This window comes from Ambystoma mexicanum, chromosome 5p, assembly GCF_040938575.1.
Source record: "Ambystoma mexicanum isolate Mex_15411 chromosome 5p, UKY_AmexF1_1, whole genome shotgun sequence".
NCBI lineage: Eukaryota > Metazoa > Chordata > Amphibia > Caudata > Ambystomatidae > Ambystoma > Ambystoma mexicanum.
The window spans coordinates 304,841,027-304,867,179 of record NC_090930.1 but is presented as its reverse complement, the minus strand read 5'-3'; the positions used below and the strand labels follow the sequence as shown (position 1 = coordinate 304,867,179).

Sequence of the window (26,153 nt, the reverse complement as noted above, 5' to 3'; positions counted from 1 at the left end):
TATGCACCTTCTTTCCAAGGGGAGGAAGGGTGGGTGAATGTGAATCTAAGCAGATACAAGCATCAGAAATACGATTACGGCGAGTAATGTATCCCTCTGAGGCTTGTGGAACCTACTTAGATCACATGCTATGCATAGATTAGCGAGCAGTGTTAGGAGAAGGTAGTGGGTTGTGAGAAGGTCCAGCGGCAAATAGATGTTTTAGAACCGCTTGTCACACCTGTGTATCTGCTTTGGAATCAGTGTCAATGCAGTGGTGCTGAGTGAAAGTGTATACTGAGCTCCATGCAGCTGTTTTGCAAAAGGTGTCCAGCGGGACATTTGCGATAAGCGCCAAAGTAACTCCTGTACCCCTTGTGGAGTGAGCTCTTGGTGCGAAAGGCAGTGTCTTACTTGATAATGAGCAACAGAGCTATATGCATCCGACTATCCATCTGGAGATGGCATTCTTCGAAATGCGGTCTCCTTCTCTGCCTGGTGCTACAGAGACAATCAGTTGGTCTGTTTTCCTGAGCAGTCTGGTTTTGTTTTACATAGTAAAGGACCGCCCTCCTTACATCTAGTGTATGGAGTTTTTTCTCATCTGAGCTTGTTGGGTTCTGGAAGAAGGCTGGTAGCTCAATGGATTGGTTCAAGTGAAATTTGGAAATTAACTTCAGTGAGAACCTAGGGTGCGTTTGTAAAAAATAAAAAAAACGTATCCTTGTGTATGACAAAGAATGGGTCCTGCACTCACAATGCTTGAAGTTCACTAATTCTTCTTATGGATGGGATAGCCACTAAGAAGGCAGTTTTATATGTCAGATTTTTAAGACTTGACTTATGGATAGGCTCAAAGGGAGCTCCCTTGAGCTTTGCAAGTACTACATTGAGATCCCAGCCTGGCGGTGGGTTGGAAAATGGAGGATGTAGTCTCAGTGCTGCTTTAATGACGAGAACTTTTCACCACAATACTTTACTCTGGGAGGTGGTGTAAGCTGATTAAGCCGCCAGGTGGACCTTTATAGAGTTGAATACTAGAGTTGAGTCTAACAAGTGGAGCATTTAGTTTAGAATGTGGGATGGACTACATTCTACTGGGTATATTTGTTTAGGATGGCACCAAATTAAAAATCTCCTCCACTTGTCGAAATAACAGTGTCTGGTGTTTGGTTTACTTGCCTCCTTGAGGATATCCATACACCTTTGTGGTAGATTTAGATGACCAAACTCTTATGCTGCCAAGTTCATTAAGAGGTTGAGGGTGTACCGTTATTCCCCCGTGTTGGGTCAGCAGATTGGTCTGACACAGGAGTTTGATGGGATCACACATCGCCAGTTTGCGCAGATGTGGATACCATGGTTGTCTTGCCCACATTGGAGCAACTAGGATGAGCATCATCTGTTCTCTGTGAATCTTGTTCACCACCCTGCTCATTAGAGTAATAGGGGGAAAAGCATAAGCAAATTTCCCTGGCCAGCTCATCCATAGGGCGTTCCCCTTTGAGTCTAGTTGGGGAAACCTGGACACGAAGTCTGGACATGGTTTGTTTTCTTTTGTAGTGAACAAGTCTAGTGTGGGGTAAACCCACTGTGAGAAGATGTGGTCTACGACATTGGTGTCTAGTCACCATTTGTGTTCCTCTGGTAGGGGATCTCTGCTCAGCGAATCTGCTAGAGTTTTGAGTACCCCTGGAATGTGTTGGGAAGATAGGAACATCCCCCGTTTGAGTGGCCATGTCCATATTATCTGTGCTAGTTTGGACAGATTTGGAGAATGTGTGCCCCCTTGCTTGCTGATGTAGAACATTGCAGTGGACTGTCGGTTAGGATCTGCACCGATTGATTTGTCAGCTGTGCTTCGAATGCTTGAAGCGCTTTGTATACCGCTAGAGGTTCCAGCAGGTTGATGTGGTATTGTGCCGTGATGCGAGTCCACAGACCAATGGGCTGTGAGATGAAGGGGATGTGCCCCCCACCCCGAGAGTGATGCGTCTGTTACTACCGCTTGCACCGTTGGATCATGGAAGGGTTTTCCCTTCAACAGATTCTCCTTTGTCCACCAGCGAAGATCTTGTACTACTGTTAGCGAAATGACCACTAGATCGTCCCATCGTCTGCTTGCCGGAGACCACTGTTTCGCCAGCCACTCCTGCATGGGGCGCATGCGCAAACGTGCATGTGGGACCAGGTATATGCAAGATGCCATCATGCCATCAGGGGTTCAGGTGCTGATGCCATTAAAGTTGTAACTTCATCCCACTTCATCCCACTATGGCATTTGTAACTCGCCAATAATGTAGTTTGTTTGCAATCCTTGTTGGAAAGGCCGCTGAGGTGGCCACTTTCCTCTCTAGAGTGCAAAGCTTTTTGCTTTCCTTATCTGGGGAGCTTCAGATGAAGCAAGCAGTGTTCCTGCCCTTTTTCACATAGTGGTCACTACTAGCGAGTCTGGTTTCAGTTGTCCTCTTATGTAAAGAGGGTCTGAGGGCGCAGGGCGAAACATCTTTTCAATACGTGGGTTCACAGCCCGCCTTTGTTCGCCGAGTGCTGAAATCTCCTTTGCATGGATTGGAGGAGGGGTATAAACTGGGTAACAGCATTTTTATCCCCTAATGTGTCCTCTACAAAATCTTTATCCAATTGTGTTTCCTGGGTCTGGATCTGGAAATGCTCTGCTGCCTTTATGAGCATATTGTTAAACTGAGGTTGATTGTCCACTGGTGAGTCAGCCACTGGTGGGTCTAGATGATCAGGAGAGGGTAGGATGTAAACGTCTACATCATCCTCATCATAATGGTGATCTTCTCCCCCTTACGTATCCTGCTCCTCAGTATCTGAATTGGGATCATATGTTATGTTATGTTATTTGGCATTTATATGCCACCTTACGTATCTTTGGTATGACCTCAAAGCGCTGGGGTAGGTTTAACGCCCTCGGGAACCGTAGTTCAGTAGAGCGAGGGTGTTGTATGGTGCGTGGGCGCAGCGGATATGTGTGCAGCTGGTGTGGTTGGTGCATCATAGCTCCTTCTTAGCAGTAGGTGTGGTACTGAGGAAGTCAGTTGAATGTGTTCAGTCTGGAGGGTGGACACCCATACTGAGTTCTGGCTGCGTTAGGCCTGAGGAGACGCCTAAGCTAGCCGATATGGGCTCTGCTAGCTGTGCTTTATTAGGATGATGCAGTGCTCGTGGGGTCATGTTATTATGAGAACAGCTACACCAAATTATATCGTAGTATAGCTGTGTTCTAGTTGAATGATGGTGTATAGGAGAGAGTGAGCGTAGTAGTGTGATATGGTGATTATCAGTAAAGCGCCTGCGACCAAGCACGAGAGCAGGACGGGGGGGGGTCCATCCACTTCATCCGTTCCATCCACTTCGTCTGCTCCATCCACCCAGATCATACTGGACTGGATCTTGCTGTGGACCGATTAAGAGGGTGTCTTGACGTGGCCCCTTTGTTGGGGGTTGTGGGGTGGATGTGCCACTAGTGAGTGCCGTATTTTGGAGGCTTTGTACTGCCTGTGGATTCTTTTCAAAGAAATCTGCCATGAAAGTAATTCTACGCATTACCCTATCAATGTCTTCACAGGACCATTGTGAGGAGCTAGCTATGGTGGATGTCTCTGGTATTTCTGGAGTACACAAGTAACAATTGGCAGTAAAAAAGTCAATAATATCCACAGCGCTTGTACGTTAACTTTTGGTTAGCAAGAAGGCAGCGGGTGTCTACAGCGTGTGGGTGGACTGCCAATCCAATCCCACGTTAATTGGATACAGACAAGGAAATGCCAAGAGACACTGCGCCACAGATGCACATTTTTGAAAAATACAAAAGTGTATTTATTAATGTAGAATGGTCAGCCTGACACGTGTTTCGAGCCAAACCTGGCTCTTCATCTGAGGCTTATTGAAGGAAGAAGGGTAAAAAACGTAGAGGCATAAATTGCCCATGTACTCTAAAGCTTCGTAATTGCGGCAAAGTAAACTGGCCGTATACAGAAGGACAAGAAAAAAAAGAAAAAATGGCTCAGACGCCAATGCCGTCTGAGCCATTTTTTCTTGTCCTTATGTAACTCTCCCCCATTTTCAATGTAACCCTCAGTGGGGAGGGGGAGGGAGTTACCATCATTATGGCACCCCTACTGAGGGCCGATATTGAAAATTGTGGGAGAGTTGGATCCTGGCTGGCTCTACACTACAGATGCCAGAATTCCCTTCTGCTACAGACTGGTACTTCCCAGAGTGATTCAACCCTGTACACCTGAATACAATCATCCACCCTGATGATTGATGAGGCATGAAAGCACGCTAGGAGAAGATTTTGCAGCTGGGACCCAGAGCAGCACCACTGCCACCCATCTTTTGGCTTGCAAATTATATATTCACAGATAAAAAACTTTGTTGAAGGGACATTATGGTTAAATTGCACTGATAAAAACCTATGAAATTCAGTGGAACAACGTTGCTAAAGCGACGTTATGGTTACAAGTAAAAGCAAACACACTCAGAAATTCCCCAATTATGGTAAGCTAAGCAACCATAACTCACGCCACCACCATGCACTGACACTAACACATGACGGCATCAAGATAACGCTCTGAGAAAAAAACTGCCAAATCTGTAAGCACACTTATTTATGACCATTTGTGTTATCGTTGTCAAGACTTTACATAGGGTTATTATATGCAGATTTAACAAGAACAGCATTGTGGGTCTTTATTCTGTTTAGACAGAATTAATACATCATCTCCCACAGCATGTATAGTAGGAATGCCCTTTATTCTAGACCCCTGCAGCTTGGGGTGAAGCACCGAAAATGAGTGAAATTCAGGATAACTTGACCTACGGCTGGGGATACCGAGGGCGATGGTCAGCGCTAGGACCAGGAATAGGCAGACGCAGGGATGCCGGGAGTAACCAGGTCTGTGTTGGGAGATGAAGACCTGTTAGGGGCATTATGGCGCAAAAAGGGAGTGGGGCAGAGACAGATAAGGATCTGGTGCGGATCACCTGATCTGTGCTCATGGTTGAGGAGGGGAGTGCTCGTCTGCTGAGGAAAGGAAGAGATGTCGAGGTGGGCAAATGAGGTGGCAGCAGCAGCCACTTCCCACCATGCCTCAGATGTCTGTGAAGGCAGTCATGAACACCGATCAGCAAGTAATCCGCGAGATCATTACTTTACTACGAGGAGACTAAGTAGGAGCACTGTCTACGTTCGACTTCCTTCTTGGCAGCAACTGTCTAACCTGCACCCAAACAACAGGATGCTCTTGAAAAAGGTATTGGTGTTTTCGCCATTACACACCGAATGAATGGCCGTGAATTAAAAAGAATACACCAAACACATTTTTATAACCTACCTTTCACTATAAACGCATGTCACGTTAGTGTGTTCGATGTAATGTGGCATGTATAGCAAATTATAAAAGTGCTGTAAAGGAGCACATTTAATTTGGAGCAGATCCGAATAGGAACTGCAAATTCTCGATCCATGTTATCGGCACACGGACACTGTGTTCCATGTGAGGACACTGTCGAGAGAGGGCAGATTGTTCCAACCTTGTGCAATTTCTAAATCAACGCTCAGGAACAAAAGGAGTGCTGAAGAAGACAACATCCCAACGCACGCCTACCATTAATTCATCAGCAGTACAAAGGTATCCCCCTGACGCATCTAAAGCGGTGCTCTTGCTCCTTGCAAAAGCGAGGAAGGAAGGACTGTGCGTCGGGGCACTGCTCCATAGCCCTCGCCTGGAGAGTTTGTTTATCACAGCAGGCCTTGGCATCGAGCGGAGGCGCAGTGCATTACTTCAACTTTTTTGTAGGCGATGAGTTAAACATTCTGACACAAAACAGCACTTTCAGTACCATCAACGTGACACAAAGTTGGCTTAAATGTTTTTCAAAAGATTATCTCACCTGTGTCCCCGGATGGTTTTTTAGCTGGCTTGGATGGTTTGGGAGTAGCTGCAAATACAACAGAAAAGGAGTGTGAATTGCAGGCATTATTGTAATGCAAAGCAACATGAAGAAGTATGCATAGATGCAGATAACGTTGATCAGGAGTGAAAGAAAAGGCAAGGTTTCCCACTTGGGTCGTTAGGGCCAGATCAGCTTTTGCATGCGATTCTGTGCTGCCTTTTTGCCAGCATGTTTTGTGGTTTACAAAGCACTTTCACAAGGCTGTTGGCATAGTAGAGCTCGATGCATTCTTACACAGAGGACCAGCGTGATAACTGATTGTGGAGGTTAAAGTTGAGTAAGGGTTCTATCGAGGTTGGACTACTGCACAGTAGGACTCCCTCAGCAGATCCTGGTGATCCAGAATACGGTAGCCAGAGGAGCTTCGAAGCCAGGCTTCTGGCACAGCACTTTCGGCACAGGTACCGTTTAGGCATGCATTGTTGGCCGTGCGCCGAGATATTGATGTTGTATTATATTTATGTATGGAGTGCTTTGGTTGACGGTATTTTTAAGCTAACAGTAGTCGCTTAGTCCATGGAGTGGTCCAGCGAGTGAACACTCCATACACAAATAGGTTGCTGTGTCCCGCAAACATAATATTCAAAAGCACTGCACCAAAACGCGGCCTACCGTGATGCTTCGTCTCAACCCTCACACCCACATTACTTTTTTTTTATATAGTTAATTTCAAAGTTTTAAAAAAAAAGACGATTAAGAAATACATTACTTAATCAAGCCTCGAGTAAAACGGTGAAGAAAAAAAAGAGCAAGGAGAAAGCAATGTGAGAGAGAGGATCAACATCTACCAGAGAGAGGGAAGGAAAAGAAAAGAAAAGAAAGGAAAACAATTGACACAGAACATCATGAACACATAATGGAAATAACATCTCAATATTCGATTATTCCAACAAGAATCGAGTACTCATACTCTAGTCTTTTCAGCGCTAAGTGAGCTAAGTCAAAGTTGTTTCTAACATATTTTTTTCAAATTTTTCAAGAAAAAATGGTAAGGCGAAAACTAATTTAAAATCTGTGCCTTCTGAGATCAAATTCCACCAGTCTTCCCCGTGTAAGTTCGGCCTCTTGTAGAGTTCCTGTCCCAAGTAGGCCGTTCTTAATACTCATAATTTTTCCCAATATAGAACTATATGTTTCAACGTTTCTCTCTCTTTTTTGCAAAATCTGCACTCTTCTGACGCATCTTTCACTTTGGTTTGGATGCTCATGATTACTTTAGTTTTGAACAAATTCATCCGGAATTTAAAATAAAAAGATCTTCTTTTGCTGCATGGAAAGGTTTGAAGGTATTTTGTTAAGGTGTTATAAGCTCGTTCTGTCGCATTTTCTTTCATGCATCTATGCGCTGCTCTTTGATCTTGATTTTCACACCAATCTTGCTCCCACCGTTTTTTTTTTTTTTTTTTTTTTTTTACAGCATTCGGATTCTGTGCCAGTACCACTTGCTCTGTTTGTAACTGGGTAAGGATGTTCATACAAGTTTGTTTCCACATTTGCAGTATAGTTGTTTTAGTGCTGCTGTTATCATTCCGAAGAATCCGATATTGTGGCAGATCGTCTGCTCCCAAGACTTTTCTGTAAACTGATATCATGTTCCACATAACCCTTGCGTTGATTGAAGTCAGTCCAAGCTCATATCGAATGCAAGCAGTTGGAGTCCCCCTAGGCACTAATAGAACTTTTCCCCAAAATGTGTTCTCACACCAGGACCATATCTCTGCTGGGCAACTGAACATTGCTTCGACACCAAAAATCAAGGCCGGGATGACCTTTGAATTGTAGAATGCAATGATCGGTTTCAAAGTGAACTTCCCGTACTTTTTGTTCAGTACGATTCCCTGAGCTGTTAATGACTTACATTTCCGACGAATTTTCGTGATCATGTTCTGGTCATTTATACTGGAGTTTATTATCACACCAAGGTACTGAGTTTCCATTGCAAGATGTATTGGTTGATTTTCAAGTTTCCAGTTAAATTTGCGTTGGTTATTGGCTCCAATTAAGTTTTGCAGTATCAATATCTCGGATTTTGCTAGGTTGATCTCAAGGCCGTTTGCATCAGTATACTCTTTTAGGGCTGTCAGTTTCCTTTGTAACCCAATGGGGGTCAAGTCCATAAGAACAATATCGTCCGCATATAGGATGTAGTCAATTTTGCTTCCAAATGATCTGGTTAATTCAAACGCCCTTCCGATGTCTGAGGTGAAGGCACTAAACAGGGTTGGTCCAAGGGGGCACCCCTGCTTCACACCTCGTGATGTTTCAATTGGTTCCGATAGCATTCCTTGCGAGTTTAGTCTGACTTTAATGGTGGTATCAGTGTAGAGTTGTTTGATCGCAGCCAGCAGACTCCATGGACAGCCCCATTTGTTAAGTTTAGACCATAAAAGTTTGCGATCGGTACCATCAAAAGCATGAGCCAGATCCACAAAGGCCATATAAACTTTTGATCTTGTTCGTATCGCCACCATTTTCATAAGGTTGATTATCATGAGATTCAGTCCACAACCAACGCCTTTTATAAAGCCGGTTTGGCGATGATCAGCCAGACCTGCATTCTTTATCCATCTTGTCAGTTGTAATAGTAATTGGGTTGCAAAGATCTTTCCAATAACATCCATAAGGGCAATTGGTCTGTAGTTTTTTGGGTCTGTTCTCACACCCTTCTTGAAAATGGGTATGATGATGGCACTTTTCCAAGAGTTGGGAATTCTTTTTTCCTCAATGATGTTTTTAAATAAAATAAAGCAAAACTCGGCCCATGCCTCAGGATGTAATTTCAGTAAATGGTTTGTGAGGCCATCGGGGCCGGGAGCTCGAGATGAGCTCAGCTTTTTAATGTTCTCCAGAATATCCACCTTCTCAATGGTAAACTCCCAGGCTTCAGATGGATTTGGTTCGATGTACCTGCTGTCGGTGTTCCCAGTAAATAAATTTGTGAAGTGCTCGGACCATGTCACTTCATTCACCATATTAGTCTGAATAGCTTGCTCGGGCGCAGCCAAGTTGTTTATGACTTTCCAGAACATTCGGCCATTTTTTGTGACTAGTATTTGTATCATTTTTTCTGCATCATTTTGAATCATCATACTCTTGTGTGATCGCAACCAGTTTTTTTATGTTTTCTGCAACTCCTTTTTATCTTTCAAGTAGTTCCTGTCTGAATTTTTTTGTAACCTCCTCATTATTTTCCTCAGGTCACGTTTTTTAGCCACTATCTCTCTGTCTGTAATAAGACTGGATATTCAATTTGATCCGTGTTGGTTTTAATTTTAACCGAATTCTGCCTGGATTACTGGTGACATCGTGATTCCATCTCGCTTGCAGGTTCCTTTTAAGACCTTGTATGGCGATTCGTATCAAGTCATGGTCACTGTTTTGCATACTAATTACTTTTAATGATTCGATGTCCGAAATTATGTTTTCTGAGACGTAAAAATAGTCGAGGATCGATTCCGAATTATTATTTCTCCAGGTCGCCTTGGGCGGGGATGTCTCCTTTCGTACATCCATTTAGCATCTTCAATCCTCGGACTTCCATCTCCTCTTCCCATGCGACAATTAGGCAGAGTTTCTTGTGTTCTGATTTTGACTTTAGCGGACCTGTCTGCACTTGAGATTTCATATGTTTCAAACATTCCATATTAAGGTCGCCACAGAGTATGATCCTTGCATTCTCTTCGTTTGACAATATAAAGTCTATCAACTCTCCAATCAAGTTGAGATACTCCCATTCATCCGAGGCTTCATGTTGCCAATATAAGTTTATTATGTGGATTATTTATTTGTTCTCCCCAGTCGCTTTTATTGCAACGGCCACGTATTGGATATATGCGGTCACATTCACACAATTTGTTATACTTGATCTTGATTCAGTTTTACAAGTGTCAATAACCCTGCCATTGGTCTCCCTTTTGGCTGTTTGATCGCTGGATTCCAAGTGATTTCATAGCCTTCTACCACTTGTTCAATGAGGAGCCAGGATTCTTGGAGACAAATAATGTGTAATGGTTCAAGGCCTCTCAGACTTTTATTAAACAGGTGCATGAAGCCTCTAGTGTTCCATGCACCTGCATGTAGGGTCGATGATGTATTTTCTGGTTGGCATTATTGATTTCCTTTACAGTTTAAGGACCTTGCCACCCAATTCCAACTTGTTTCGTCATCATTTCGCTCTCGTTTATTCTCTGTCGTGCTTTGTGAACAGGCTTCATTTTCTGCACAAGTAATTGTGATTGTAATTTGCTTTTTAGGTTGACAGCTGTACATACTGCCCAGAGACATTACTTCTCTTTCTTCCAGATCCTTCAGGCTTCTTTTAACTGTAACTGTTTGAAGAGATTTTGTGTTTTTGTTCTTTCAACTCTTCAGATCTTTTTGTGATTTCTGGATGCGTGATTTTAGATTTTATGTTTGGGGACTCACCCCATGGCTCCGATATCCCAAAACCTAGGTCTTCAAAATCAACTGAGTGCTCAACAATTATATCTCTTATGGCGCGAGAATAGATATGCAATAATATACGATCAGTAATTTCATTGCGTAAAAATTCAACCGTTTTTATATCGTTCGATGTTACTGAACGAAGCCGGGGGAGATGATTCAGAAGTTTGAGCACGTTATACCTGTTTAGAATCAGGCCATCATTCGATGAGAAGTTTCGTTCCAAGAGGAGACAAAAGTTAGAAGTTATGTCCTGCTTTTTTTTTTTGTCAACAATTTTTGCTTGGCGAATGGTGATCTTTTATCCTCTCTCCAATCCTCTTGAACCTTTTCATTTCGTGTCTGGTCTCTAAATATTCAATAAAATCATTCTTATCTCTGTTGCTTCTTCATAACTCAGGTCACAGAGGTTAGATTTTACACTTTGGTGTCTCTCCTGAGCACATTCCTTCTTCTCGGTAAGTATTACGTTTTCTGGTGCCCATATTTCGTCTAGAGTCACGCACCTCTTTATTATTTGAGTTTTATCTTCTGGTATCTGGAACTGAATCAAACGCTTTTTTTCTTTTTCTGGTGTTATTTCTATTATACAAATTCTAAATGGTTTTATTTTGTCGTGTTTGATTAACGCTTTGTTACAACTCTGCAACCCTGATGTCAATTTTTGCTCGTTTTCGCGTTCTTCATCCGATACTTCGTCTTCTTCGTTTGAATCGTAAGTGGATAGGTTAGCTAATTCCTCTATCATTCGAATGTCATCTTCATCATCACATTTGTGCATGGATGCTTGATTTTCGTCATTCCTCTCCGCAGCTGGAGATTTTGTGATCTGGGTTTCCGACTCAGACACCTGATCTCTTGGTGCAGACTTGCTTAAGTCTGTTTGGATCGTGACATTTAATGATTTAATGTTTAAGAACTTATTCACATTTTTGTTGTTTACTTTCCTTTTATTTGGCATGTTTTTTGTTTTCTTAGTCTGTTTTGTTGGTATTTTTTTATTGCTCCTTCTTTAATTAAGCTTTCTCTTTTGGTCTTGTCAAAAATAGCAAACGTTTGATTTTTTCCATTTTTCTCAAGTGTTTGCTCAGGATTACAGTCGTGGGTAGTCTCCGCCATTCTCATTTGAACCCCAGTAATTGCTGAGGTAGAAGGCTGGCTTGATTCGGGCATATCCAAAGTAATTTCCAGGTCAATCTTTTTGTCTGGGCAGTTCTCAACGGCCTCACCATGGTTGTGGGTCTTTTTTTCCACTAAACATAACACATCGTTATTGGACGTTGATAAATCCGTCGATGCGATTTTGCTAGATCGGTCTACCGATCTTGAACTAAGTTGGCTTTTGTCGTCTTGCGTTTGCTGCTTATTTATTTTCTCAACGTTGGTTGCTGTAGCACCTTCTACAGCTCTTGATGGATAAATGTCTTCATTAATCATTTGTTGGTTTTTTAAGATCGTTATAGCCTCCCGTGCCAGCTCCGCTAGAAGCCGTTTGTCATCTGCACTGTTTTTTAATTGCTCCTTTATTTGGGCAACAAAGGCATCATTATTTCTCAAGTTGTTTGCTGATTGATTTTTCATAATATTATGTTCGACATCCATGTTTATTAGTTTGCCATTTACGGACACCATGAGCGTGATTTGGTCTTTAAGGCTCTCATACAAGTGTTCGTATAATTTTATCAGTGGTGCTACTGTTATTGTCAATGCGGAGATGTTAGGTCTCAACTGATTTATCACTTGTTCGACTAGGTCGTAACAGTCTGTTTGTAGGCCACTCGCATCCTGTTTATGGCCATGTTTTTTCTTGGTAGTTGGAGGTCTCCTTTTATAGGCGCCTCTTGCAATCTGAGTCAGATGAGGTGTCTTCACTTGACTCGGTCGAGTCAGACACTGCGCTTTTCTGTTCCTCGGTCCCTTGCGTTTTTGGTTCCATCGCTTCGCTTTGTGTATCGCTTTGATTCTTTTGAGTAGATGTACTACACCTTTTTCGATTCTGTGAGCAGAAAATTGTTTCTGGGCTGAAACTTGACATTATTCTTCTCCTCTTATTGGGGCAATAAGGATTTTGTTGAGAGCTTTGGTGTTCCATTCTTTCACCCAATAATTTGCCACCTGACTGCATTTGTTACTTTTGAGATCGAGGAGGATTTCGTGCTCTTTGCATATCCGGCAGTTTGTATTGTGTTGCTCAAGGACGGCGAGAGAGTCATCTTAGCATTAATATTTTTAAGGTCTTCAATTAACTTATCTGCTATGAATAACGAGTTTTGCCTTTCCTGCCGTGGGGCACTTTTAGGGTTTTCTCCCAACTGCACTTGCTCCTGAGGGAATTGTTTGTTTAATACTGTAAAGGATTTTGTCTCAGAGTTCAAGATGCTGTGTGTTTGATTTTCAACTGACAAATTCCTTCTTGGGTCAGAGAGATCGTCGCTGTTTAAGCCAGGTTCCTCCTCATAAGTCACTCGCTCGCTTTTGTGTGGACTTGAGCATTTTTTCTGGAGAAGTTGGTTTACTTTTTCATTATTTCCAGAATTTTGTACTTTATTGCACTCTTGAATTTTTCTCCAGGCTAGAACTCTCAGGGAAGGTGGGGGGGGGGGCTGTGAGGGGCTGAGACATTAGTTTAGACATTAGCATGTCATCATTGAGCAGAATGTCCCGATCCGCAGCAGCTTTTAGGACGGGATATGTGCTTAAATTTGTGTGTCTGGTTATCTGAGTGTTTACATCCCAGACATGACCGAAGGGAGCTCTGTGAGCATCATCAGTGTGAACATTCGAGGCCCCACTCCCGACCCCACCTCTTTCCGAGGGCCGCATCATTCTGCTGGCTGATTTCGTCAAGGTCGGCAGCCCATCTCCCAAGCAGCAGGACGCGCCTGCGCAGAAGCCTTCACCGCCGGACCTTCCTCCTCTCCGCGGGCAACCCACCACCGATGGTACGGAAGCCGTCGCAGCCAGCGTGGCTTCGGTTACTCCATCATCGATGGGCAGCTCAAACACGGTAGGACCAGGGGGGGGGGGGTCAAGGCTGACTTCAGGGGCGCTTTTGTTATGTTCAGATCAATCGGGTCGAACCTAGCGCCACAACCAACATGTCTCTTCACTTGACAAAAATTCTGTCGTGATGTCGTAAATAAGCAAACACAGGCAGCAGGCGTAACATCAGGCGTAATGGCAGCTGTGAGATCAGCAAGCTGACCATAAATTCCCCCTCCCCCAGACAAGCCACATACCATTTGGTCCTCTGATGTAGATATTGGTGTCATGGCTGTAGTGCAGGCAGTTTGGGCAGGCGCTGAATGAAGCCGCTGCAGCCTTGCTCGAGGTAAAGGCGTCCGAAGGCTAACGCAGGGAGCTTGCGGCTTGGTGAAGTGCATTGTTGCCTGCAGCACTGCACACCACCGCACACTCCCAAACACTCTGCGACGCTCCGCGTGAGAGTGGAGTTTTTATCAGGATACTCCTCCTTCCACTAGTAGAGGTACTGCACCACAATCCAGCAGGGGGTCAGCCCCATAGAACACTCCCAAACACGCCACCCCACATTCCTCCAGCGCTGATTGCTCTCCATTTGCTCCCTGTTGGTTCCCACCTTAACTTCAAGGTACTTTACATCATAGACCAACTCTTCTCTGCCTCCGGTCGACCATAGTTTAGCAGAAGATTAAGTTGTTTTGCCCATCAAGGGCAAATTTAGGCGGAAGAACACTGGAGGCAGAACACTGGTCAATACATGGGCCACACTTTGTAATTCCCTCCCGGTTGCACCAACGATGGAAGAAAACCATTTTCGCTTCAGGAAGAGACTTTGGACTCATTGCTTTAAAAACTCCTTTGGGCACTGTTCCTAGCCCCATTTTCCTCCAAATGCTCTGGCCCTCAGCCTTACCTCCCTCCTACCTACGTCCTGCTGCTACTCCAGTGCATGCTCGACACTTAAAATCCTCTGTCTTGCTATTGAGGGAACTTGTCACTTACTGGCCTTTGACAATTTTTAGGGCCACCCATTGTCTTACGCGCTGAGGTATAGGAGTGATAGAGAATTGCTAAAGCTGGCTGCTGCGCATTGTGTCGTTCTAGAGGAAATGCCCAAACGCTTAAGGAAATAATGTAAGGTCAGTGTGAACACCAATCATACTGCGCTGAGCCCAATGTCCTGTTTCAGAATGTAATACTCAAGTGTCATTACAGTTTTCAAGTGATCCGAAAATCATCATTGAGTGTCATGACTTAAGCCAACATGTGTTTCGACCATACGGCCTTTTTCAAGGCTAATTGGTATCTTGTTAAAGCGTCAGGTGTTCACTGAGCGTCGCCTATCGCAGACGGAGGCAACACACAGGGCACAATGATTTTTCAATTATGAGATACTAAAAACGTGCTACAATCATTGAAAAACGAATACTTCCACAAAAGTACTTTAAATTCTAGTATGTAAAACGCGTACTTGGCACTAAACACATTGTGCCGCCAACTTAAGTCCAAACAGAGCTAAGTTACAACTGCTCAAACACACCTGACGCTTTAACAAGATACCAAATAGAAAAAAAACATTGGGCTCAGCGAAGGATGATTGGTGTTCACAATGACCTTACACTTACTGGCCTTTTACTATTGCACTTTATGCTTGCATTCATCTACGCTTGCACTTTCCCCTCCTCACTATTGCGCATGGCCTCCTCCCTCACGGGCAGCCCTTTTCCTCTTCCACCTTATCATGCACTTACAGAACGTTTTGTTGGTTCCCTATGCCTTCACCTTGGGGGTGTCACAACGCAACTGTGCAGTAACTGGTGCTATATAAACCAGCAATGAAAAAATAAATGGAAGGGAAATAAAGGCATGAAGGGGGATGCAGGAGGTAGAAAGAAGAGGCCAGATATACGTCATGAAATACTAAGTCAAGGTACATCCATTGGAGACTTTGTGATAAAGAGTGTCTTCAGAGGGCAAAACATACATTGGTGACATTTCTGTTGCTTGATAAACACGGTGAAAGTGGTATTATTAGGATGCAGTACTAGAGTGCCCGTATGGTGGTCACAGTATGCTCAGAGTTAATATAATGGTAGTTATGGTGATAGCATTTCCTCATACAGTTTTGTATTCCAGCTTTAATTTGCAAATGACTGGTCAAAGTTAAACAATGTTCTACTTATCATTTTTGGTCATGAACGTACTCTAGTTACCTGGTCTTTGCCTAAACGGAGGAAAATAGAATAGGTGGCTTTGTGATCAAGACATGGTATGGTGCCATCGAGTTAGTTTTAATAATGTAATTAAGTCTTTGTATTTCATTGGCACATTGCCATATGGTCGTAGTGTCACATTAGGGCTTGTGACAGGACTAATACATGATCATTAAGGCCCAGTCTCCCGTGCACCTTCCCTCTTAAATCTCATCAACTCGGGGGGCGCTGTTGCGCAGTAGACCAAGATGGCCGCTGTCTGAGAAGCTCCAGCAACGGCGGCTGCAAAAATTTGCTGAAAATCCTATCTCCCTCTTCTCACCTCCCGCAACAACATCTGGGAGAGTTGGCTGAATGTACCGGCAGGCTGAGAGTCAAGATCTTGGAGAGATTATTGCCTCTGGCGCACTTCATTCTACTGGCACACGAAACTGCTGGGTCCAGCGTGAGGTGCGGGGGAGGGCCGGATGGCCCCAGGGCAGGGGACCGTGGAGATTGTGTCAGGCGACCGAGGCGCTTGCCTTCCCTGCTGGACGAGGGGCCGCTGGAGCTCGACGACTGGGTGCCGGACAACTGCTGGAGCGCCCGCTTCGGAGGCTTCGCTGGCCGGGCCCCTGGGATTGCTGAGCAGAGTAGAGGTCTGGAGAGGTGGTGCGGCTAGCCCTGAGGTGGAGGAGGCGCGAGTGCTGTGCCGGGATCAGGGAGCTCTGGCTGAGGCGGAGACCTGCTGGTGGAGGTCGGTGAGGGGCTGGGGGCCTGTCAGGACGCTCGCCTTGAGGCAGGGAGGGCGGAGTGCACGCCCCGAGTCGGCGTCCGGTTTTGGGGCTTGGATGCCTTGAGGCGGGCTGTTGGCTCGGCCCGCTGGAGACTTCTCTCTCTACCCCGCGGAGTGAGCCCGAGCAGCGCTGGATAAACCAAGTAGGTGCTGCGCTGGAGCCCCTTGTCTGCATGCTGCAGGAACATCCTGGCACAACCCCGATACTGTTGCATGGTGAGGCGGGCCCTGTGTACCCTTAAACTGTACTGCTGAAAGGGAAGGTTGGTGGACTTGGGTGGGTTCATCAGAGCACACCACTGGGACCTGGACCTCTCATCCCTGCAGTATGTTCTACTGGTGAGGTCCTCGTCTGACAGAGAGGCCGAGTGTTGGTTGTAAGGCTGGCCAGACAACATCAATGGGTGCCTGGTGACATTTGAGGAGCTGGCTGGAGGGACATAAGGACAATATTCACTTTCAAGCATCCAGAACACCAGAGTGCTGACTTACATCCTGGCTGATGTTGCTGAAGTATTTGCGAGGTTAAGGGTGGAAACTGGGACAGCTACTATATCTAAGAGAACAAATATTGAAAAATTAAGCCCCGGTGAGACCCCTGGTTCCGACGGCGGCATGGGCAATCACAAAAAGCAGGCGAGAATGGACCATTTCACCCGCACCGACCAAGCTCAATGCTCGGGCCCCAGTTCACAATCACATGCCGCAGATCAAGTGGATATAATTGCCTTGAATCAGACACCTTTGGCGTTGAAGGGTAGCACGGATAGCCTCAGGCCAAGATAGATGCCCTCACCAACAAGGTGGATATCTCAGCGGTGCAGATTGAGAAGCTTTGCGGACACATAGGGGAAGCTGAACAGAGAATTGGAACAACTGAGGATAATGTTGCACAGTTGCAACGCAAAATGACTAGCCTGCAGAAGACGGTTAAGAAAATAGCAGCGAAGAATGAAGATTTAGAAGGCCGCGCAAGGAGAAACAACATTCGCATCCTGGGGGTCCCGGAATCCACAAACAGACAACATGGAACCATTTATAGAGAAACTCCTTGTTGACATACTTGATAACCCCCCGCTCTCTAAAATGTATATGGTGGAGCGCGCTCACCGCTCGCTGGCGGCGAGACCGCCTCCGGGTGCTCCTGCACGCCCCATAATTGCCAGAATCTTCTGCTACTGGGACAGAGATGCTATACTGCGCGCGGCACGGGAGAAGAAAGAGTTGAAATGCGGAAACTACACTATTCGCCTGTACCCGGATTTTAGCCCAGCAGTTCAAGATCAGAGGAAAATCTTTCAAGCGGTGAAGGAAATCCTTCGAAAAAAAGGGATAGCATACGCAATGATGTACCCAGCCAAGTTGCGTGTACAGCACAAGGGGTCAACAGTGTTCTTTACCGCGCCCGAGGCAGTGACCCAATTCACTAGAGATTTACCAGATCCGGGAGGTTCGCCTGGGCATCAGCCCCGAGTTATAAATGCTATCCTCGGAGTGGTGTATCTTGAACAGGGAGAACTAGGGCCGGGATTTCCCGTGGCCTTTGGAGAAGATGGAGAGACTGATCATACTTGGGCCGTTGCCCTATGGAACCCTGGGTCTGCCCTCGGAGACCCAATAGCCGTGGAAACTGCGGCAGTGTTTGGTTAAAGTTAAGGGTATGGGAGGGTTGCCGGTAGGTTATGGTTTCTGGCGTGGGTGGGGTTGGGGAGGGGAAGTGATGGGTTGCAATGGGGACGATCCAAGTTTTGTGAGTCATTACACTTGGGATTGTAGTGCTTTGGCTCATCTAGAGCAGGTTCTCTATGTTACCCTCCCTGCACGAGGAATATGAAAGCAGGGCATGCCCTGGGTCATGAGCCTTCATCATTCTGCATCTATAAGGTGATGTGTCTGCATTGAACTCTCACGTTGTGGGGGCTGGATCGCTAGTAGTAATGACATGGAACATTAGGGGGTTTACGAATCAGAAAAGGATGCGCACAGTCACGGCAGCTGTCATACTTCCTCGCACCCTTTCGGACCATTCACCGGTACTGGCCTGCTTCGCTGGCCTTACGCAGGCACCCAGGCAGCGTTGTTGGAGGTTTAGGGCCTCAGCATTAGATGACGGGGCGTTCAGGGAAGGGATAAGGCAAGATATACACATTTTTTCGAAACTAATATTGGTTCGGTTCTTGACAAAAATACAATCTGGAAGGCCTTCAAGGCGTACATAAGGGGATGTTGTATATCTAAAGAGGGCGGGGTGCTGAAAATGATCAGAGGATCCATGAGTAAGAGTGGGAAGAGGTGACACTCCTGAACTCCAGCGGGAACTAAAGGACTGCAGGGAGGAACTTAAACAGATGGCTGATAACCAAGAGAAATATTTGGGCGACCCTATCGTTGCGGCGAGTTACGGGGAGGGGGACAGGCCGAGCAGGATTCTGGCCTGAGCCATAAGACAAGAGCACCACAACACTCCCAACATGGAGATTGAGGGATGAGATGGGAGCGTTGTTAGAGATCCACGGGGGATAAACAGGGAATTCTGGGGTTACTATAAGGAGTTATACAGCTCTCGTCATATAAAGGGACACAATGTCTTGACAATACCTAGACGAAGTGGCCCTAGGTTGGTTGGAGAGGGATAAAGGTGAGGCGTTAAACACACCAATCACTGAAGAGGAAATCCATAAGGCTATCAGGGCTCTTCTCAATGGTAAGGCCCCGGGCATGGATGGGATAACGATTGAATTTTATAAAGAGTACGCATCGATTCTAGTCCCCCAATTACTGCAGATGTACAAGGAGGCTAGAACCAGGAGTGTCCTCCCAGAAACTACTAGGTCAGCGTTGGTGATGGTGCTCCCCAACCAGGTAAAGATCCACGGCAACTGGCATCTTATAGACCGTTGTCTCTAATTAACACCGACAATAAAACCTTAGCAAAAATTCTATCCGACCGATTGCTGCCACATATGCCCGCCTTGGTGCTGCCAGACCAGGCAGGTTTTATTCCGGGGCGATCCACACTGAATAACTTGGATGCGCCCGTTTCATCTAATGCATAATGTTAATCCCGAGGTACCAATAGCAGTAGCGGCCCTTGGTGCAGAAAAGGCCTTTGACTCAGTGGAGTGGCCCTTCTTGTTTGAGGTGCTCTGCCGATCGGGCCTGGGTCTCACATATATTGATTGGATAAAATTGCTATATACAACTCCCAGAGCTATGGTATACAAAAACGGGGTGGTTTTGGATGCTATTTATCACACTCGGGGCACTCGTCAGGGATGTCCCTTCTCCCCAGTCTATTTGCCTTGGCCATGGAGCCACTGGCATGCCACATTCGGGAAATGCACATTCAGAAAGGCATATGGGTAAATAGGTTGCGCACTATTATTTCATTATATGCTGATGATATTCTGTTATATGTTAAATATCCCAACAGGAACTTCGCCCCATAAACTCAGGAGGTGGTAAGGTTCGGGAAACTACCGGACTCGGGATTAATTGGAACAAATCGGAGATTCTACCTCCGACTCCCAGGGTACAGCAAGGAGAGGTTGAGGGGGATTTTCGATGGTGTCCACAGGGCCATCGATACATGGGTATTATAGTGTCTACCCGGGTGGAGACACTTTACATAGAAAATTACATCAAAACCCTGGAGGCCATGGAACAGAGGGTGGAATCATGGATCTGCCTACCGACTTCCCAGGCAGCCCGGGTGGCCTTAGCCAAGATCGTCATTCTACTTAAGATGCTGTATGTTTTTAACAATGTTCCTCTTTGGCCCCGAGGTGGTTTCTGGTCTCGAGCCAAGAAAATGATGGTTAGATTAGTGTGGGCGGGTAGACAACCCTGTATTGCCTATGAAACCTTGACAGTGGCATATGAAAATGGAGGCCTGGAATATCCGGATCTACAATTATATTACTTGGCAGCTCAGCTACAGTACGTGGCAGGGTGGGGTGACCCACAACCTCATGTACCACACAAGGGTAGCCGCTGCTGTGTCCTTTCCGGGTAATCTAATTGGCATGCTGTTTGGCATGCCAAACTCCAACGGATGAGATCCATCTGATCTCTGTGACATGCCGGGCATGGAAACGCCTTGCACATTTGACTAAATCCTCTCCGGATTATCACCCCAACCTGCCAATATATGATGTTATTGGGATCCCGCTTACATTCGAGAAGTCATTTAAGGACCACTTTCAGAAGCTGGGGGTATGGAAATTGGGCGATGTGGTGGTAGATGGGCGATTTAAACTGTGGGATGAACTACGGGCTCAAGGGGAACATAATGCAGTGACTCTACTTCAGTACTATAGACTGAGAGGAGTGTTAAAGACAAAATGGCCATTTCCCGAGGGCCCCTATTCCACTTGTAGCGCAACAATATGTTGTCCAACCCCTGACAGACAAGAAGATTGTTGCTACCACATACAAGTTTATCAGGAGTGACAATGGAACAATGAGGCTGGGGTTTAAAACGGCCTGGGAGTCCTCATTGGGAATGCAGTTGAGCGAGAAGCAATGGAAGCGGGTGTGTATGCAGACAAGAACAATTTCACTAAATTCTAGCCATAGGTTGGTGCATTATATATTCTTACACCAGGCCTACTATACACCACGGAACTTAGCATGTAAAAGGTGTGGAGAAGTGGCAGCAGATTTCTATCACATGGCATGGGTGTGCCCTAACATACGATCATACTGGTTCAAGATTGAAACAGCTGTGAAAGAAATGCTCTCTGCAGAACAGAACTTTTCACCAGCACGGTAGCTTCTGGCATTAATTGATGGGGAGTCACGTGCCGATAGGAGATTGTTGGGTATGGCAATCGGGCTGGCTCTGTATGTTTTGGCCAGGGCCTGGGGCAGGAATACTCCTCCAACTTGTGCAGCCTGGCTTGAGAACATGAGAATGTGTGTGCTCAAGGAAACCAGATATGCCTCGACGCTACCCCCTACCAGTCGACCATTGGACTATTGGGGTCCTTTTAGACAATACATGGCAACTGAGGCGAGATCGGAACAGACTTCAGTGGCAAGTGCCTAACAGCGTGATGGAGAGATAAGGGGGCACCCTTATTTATGGTAATGCACTAGAACAGGGGGGACTGCAAAAATATGTCTGAAGATGCTATTTCTTGGACAAGATAATGAGATAAGGACTAATGTAGAGTAGGTAGACAGGCCGAGTAGAGGGCAAGAGGGGAGTGAGCCGGTAAGGGGGGGCAATGGGGTGGGAATTGGGAGAGGTTATTCATGCGGGGTTCATGTATTTCGTTACTGTTTATGTTAAAATCAATAAAGAACGTTTCAACAAAAAAAAAATCTCATCAACTCGCCTTAAACTCTGAACACTTTGCTTCACAACTCCTTTCTTCCACAGCATCCTCCCCATCTACAGGCCCCTTGGCCCTCTGAATAACGCCTTCCTAGATCAGATCTGTTTCTTGACTCGCTTCCCGCTGAAGTCCACCAGGTGCTTATGGACACCCTACATCGGCACATGGGGATCAGTAACCTTGTTCTACGCTGGTTCAAGTCCTACCTCGTCAACGGCAAGCAGTTTGTTCAGATGGACTCCCCTAGATCGCTAATGCTGGCCATCACCTGTGGAGTCCCGCAGGGTTGTATCCTCTCCCCAGTGAGCTTCAATCTATACATGGTGCCGCTGGGAGCCCTCCTAGCCACACACAACATCCACATCCACCAATACTAAGGTGATATAGATCTATAGCTGAAGATTGACCCCATCAAGGACTTCCATAGGCTCAAAACCTGCTTCTCGCTGATACAGTCTTGGATGTCCAGTGCATATTTGAAGCTCAACCCCTCCAAGACTGAATTCCTACTCCTCACCAACACCACCACACACCCAGACATACGGGCCTGGCTACCAACCATGAACTCTGAGGGCTTCACACGCAAGCTCATCTCCTGCACCAAGTCCCTCAGGATCCACATGGGCAAACGCCTCTCCTTCAAGAGACACATAGCTAAGAAAACTCAGAACACTTGGTATCAGCTCTCCCTCCTGCCAAAAGTCAAGCCCTTAATGTGGCAATGCACTCTTCGAAGGCCTCCTGTTATCCTCCCTTGTAGCCCTGATAAGGCCCTCATCAACCTTCACTCGCTCCCACTGCAAGCACAACTCACCTTCAAGTCTTGCTGCATCATCTATAAGGCTGTCGCCCTCAAGTCACCCAGCTACCTCGCAGAGAAAAACTGCATCTCCGGCGGACAGCGCACCACCAGAATCCAGGACACGTGCAGACTTGAAATCCGCTGCTGCAAAAATGAAAGGACCAGAAAACAAGCCTTCTCTGCCTATGCCCCAAGACTATGGAACCTTCTTCCCATCAGCTCTATACTCCTTCCCATCGGCATCAGACTCTCCCCCACGCTCCTACAATTCAGAAATTAACTTAAGACCCACCTCTTCAAGTACCCTCTCCTCCTCAACACCTAGGCCATCATATTGTCCCTTGCGTCACCTGGCTTGATCAATGCCGCTCAACCCTCTCCTTCGCCTGGTACAGCTCTCCCCCACCCTGTATCTTACCCCCCGGGTATATCTGTTCTGTTGTAATCACTGAACAGCGCTCTGTTATGCATCTGTAATGTTGTACACCTCTGTAAAGCGCTCAGTTATGTATCTGTATTGGCGTATACCTCTATAAAGCGCTCCATAGCTTTTCGAAGCTCGATTTGTGCTCAATAAATACAATCACAATAAACAACCCCTTTTGCAATCTTCAGGGATTTCAACCTTATTAAGATGGCCACCATCCATCAAGCAGATTCTTTTTTAATTCATCAATAGAAAATAAACCAAACTGCCATCGCTTGACATAAGAGCACAAGAGAGCAAAGTGAAAATAAAATTGTGAAGCATATTATAGAAGTTCGGGCTAACATATCGATCCCCCAATGTCTGACAACTGTATGCCTCCCTCCCACTCCTGCCAACCACCCTGTCCTCCCATTTACCCCCACACTTTCAAAAACTGTACAGGACATCCCCTCGTGTTAATCACCCTTCTCTCCAGGGCCATGCATCTGTCCATCTCGGCGGACCAACAAGTAATACGGTGCCAATCCGGTGATCCCCACAAGCAGGCAACCACTTTCTTGATTGGTCCCAAGGCAACTGCCAGAAAGGTCCTCTCGTACTTAGTGAGCCCCCCCCCCTTTTCCCATATATCAAGCAGAACATATTTCGGGTATCTGGGACCTCCACGTTCATTATATTAGACAGCTTGCTTACACACTTCCCCAACAACGCCATCAAGCTGATCTCAACTCTTTCCTGACCAATCAATCCCTCAACTGACTCATAGCATCCATCTTCTCTGCTAACCCTTCTCCCGACCACTCACTTTGATTTTTTGGTGCATGTTGCACCCCCGACTCATCCTCCCTCTCAAGTAAACTTCACCCAAGACATTCTGGCTCTTAGCCTATTTGAATTCCGTTACTATTTCCTTGCCCTCTTCCCAATCCCAGGCTTTCTTTTATCCATCAAGCCTATTCAGACTTCCACTCAGCTATCCCTTCTGAAGGGCATTACCAGATTCTCACCTTTCTCTCTCCAAGCTATAGCCCCAGGCACAATTCTCCCAAGATGTGTAATATCAAATTAAACTACAGTCTTCATCCAAGATAGATCAAACATTGCCATCCTTTGCTCCTCTCATTTAACAAGTCCATCCTATCTTCAGTGTGCTTCTATAACCTTATCCCACTGTGCCAATCCCACCCCTGCAACCCCCCATTACCCTGTAGGCCACCCCCCCCAAGCCCCACCCCCATTGTATGTCCACTGCCTGCCAATGACTATGCCCTCTACTTGGCATTAAAGATCGCCAAAATCTGAGACCTCCTTCCTCCAACTCCCACCTTGCTCACTGCTCCCCCCCTACTACTAATTCAAAATCTGAATATATGATCTTCCTGGCCTCATTCAAGACTTCCACTGTACTATCACACCTCAAAAAACCCTTTGTTAACCCACACAATTGAGACAACTATTACCCAGGCTCCATTGTCACTTATAATTTAAGGGGAGACCTCAGAAGGCACTGCACCCTCATGCTAAGCGCTGCTTGATTTTTCGGTTTTATTTGGCCTGTGGTTTCTGTAAGCCATTTTCTCGCTTTCCTGACTTGCATCCTGCCTCCTCCCGAACACACCTCTCCCCTGTCCCCTAGCCTGCCTGCTTTCTTTTGGATTGATCCAGGAACATTTCACATGACCAGAAGAGCTGAAAGCATCAGAGACCATCACTGCGTGCGGACAGAGCCTTTCAGCCCACTTGCACGCCACCTCAGAAGGCACAGCCCCCTCCTGGTAAGCTCTGCTTGATTTTTTTGGTTGTTTGGCCCGTGGTTTCTGTAAGCCATTTTCTCACCTTACTCTCTTGCACCCATCCTCCTCCCATTTGTTATCTCTTGACAGATATCTCGCTATTACATTCAATTGATATCAGCATATGACAATTTTTTGAACGTTTTCATGAATTCAAGTTTACATACAGTTTTAATTTCAATACGAGTTTTTAAATAAGAATGTGAAAAGAAATGTAAATAACAGTAAAATTGAGCAATTGACAAATGATTAATAAGTAAGACAATTTCATAAAATTAGGCTAAAATAATCACTAAAATACAATATTGATTCATAAAAAAAGATTCTTTAAAACTTATAGATTAAATCGAATAAAACAGATTTTTTGTATTGTTCAAAGAAGTATATATAAATATTATAGACATTTATTTAAAATCATATTCTTCTGTAAAATTGAGAGCTAGGAAAAAATTCACTGTTGCAATATTTAATGAAACCTTCGTGGCATTAAATATTTGAATCCACATTTGTTCTTTTGTCAAGGTTTGGAACTCACTAAAATGCTTGTAATAAGCTTGTTTCCTTGCATGTATGAAGGCCGAGCATTCTGTAATGAGATGTTGAAGGGTTTCTTGGTTGTTACTTATTTTACAGAACCTACAAGTGTTTTTATTCAAAGTTGAATTATAGGTCGCTGATTTAGTTTTAGTTGGCCATAGGTTAATCCGAAGGCGTAAGATTGACATTGCATACTTCGATTTTGGGAATTGAGTAAGATAGCTTGGTAATTGATGTAATGGTTTTAAAAGAAATGGTCCATGGTGAAATATAGCATACATGTTAGAGATTTCCCATGTTGGCTGCCAGTCCCAGAGCCATAGCTTTAGATTCGCTTTATCAGGTGATTTTATTAGTAAGTCAGCTAGTTTCATTGTTCGATGACAGGATGTTTTCCATGTATGTAGAGGACCCTCGAGCACAGAATCAAGAGTCGATTTTCGAACGGGAATGAGTGTATGGACAGTAGGGGAAGCGATGAGACATTTTCTGTAAGCAACTAGGCGTTGCCACAACACAAATTCTGCTAATGACGCGAGACCTAGCGCACATATAACTACAGCAATTGGCATATGGCAGGGAGAGACACATTTGTTTTCCAATAAAGGCCTTCTAATAGGTCCCATTTGGGTGTATTGTTTGGAAGTTTAATGTGTGCTCCATATGTAATAACTGGTATTACCTTTTGTCTATAAAATATTAATGATGGTTACCATATTTGAACTGTAGGGCTTTTCCTTGCTTTGTTAAGAGTTTCTTTCTGAGCTTAAGTTACGCTTTATATGGCAAATCAGATGGATGGGTATTTAGGTTCATTCCCAAATATTTATAATATGTAATCTGCATTAAAGTGGCTTGTGCTAGAGTCC

The 26,153-nt window shown here is 45.3% G+C and overlaps 1 protein-coding gene across 2 annotated transcripts in view; it reads right to left on the bottom strand.

Moving 5' to 3' along the window:
• Nucleotides 1-26,153, bottom strand: part of CD99L2 (CD99 molecule like 2) — a 629,818-nt gene that overhangs the window by 389,955 nt on the left and 213,710 nt on the right. For both annotated transcript variants that reach the window (XM_069612743.1, XM_069612744.1), the window contains exon 3: nt 5,905-5,952. In XM_069612743.1, coding sequence (XP_069468844.1) covers nt 5,905-5,952 — 48 coding nt within the window. The remainder of the gene's footprint in view (nt 1-5,904; nt 5,953-26,153) is intronic.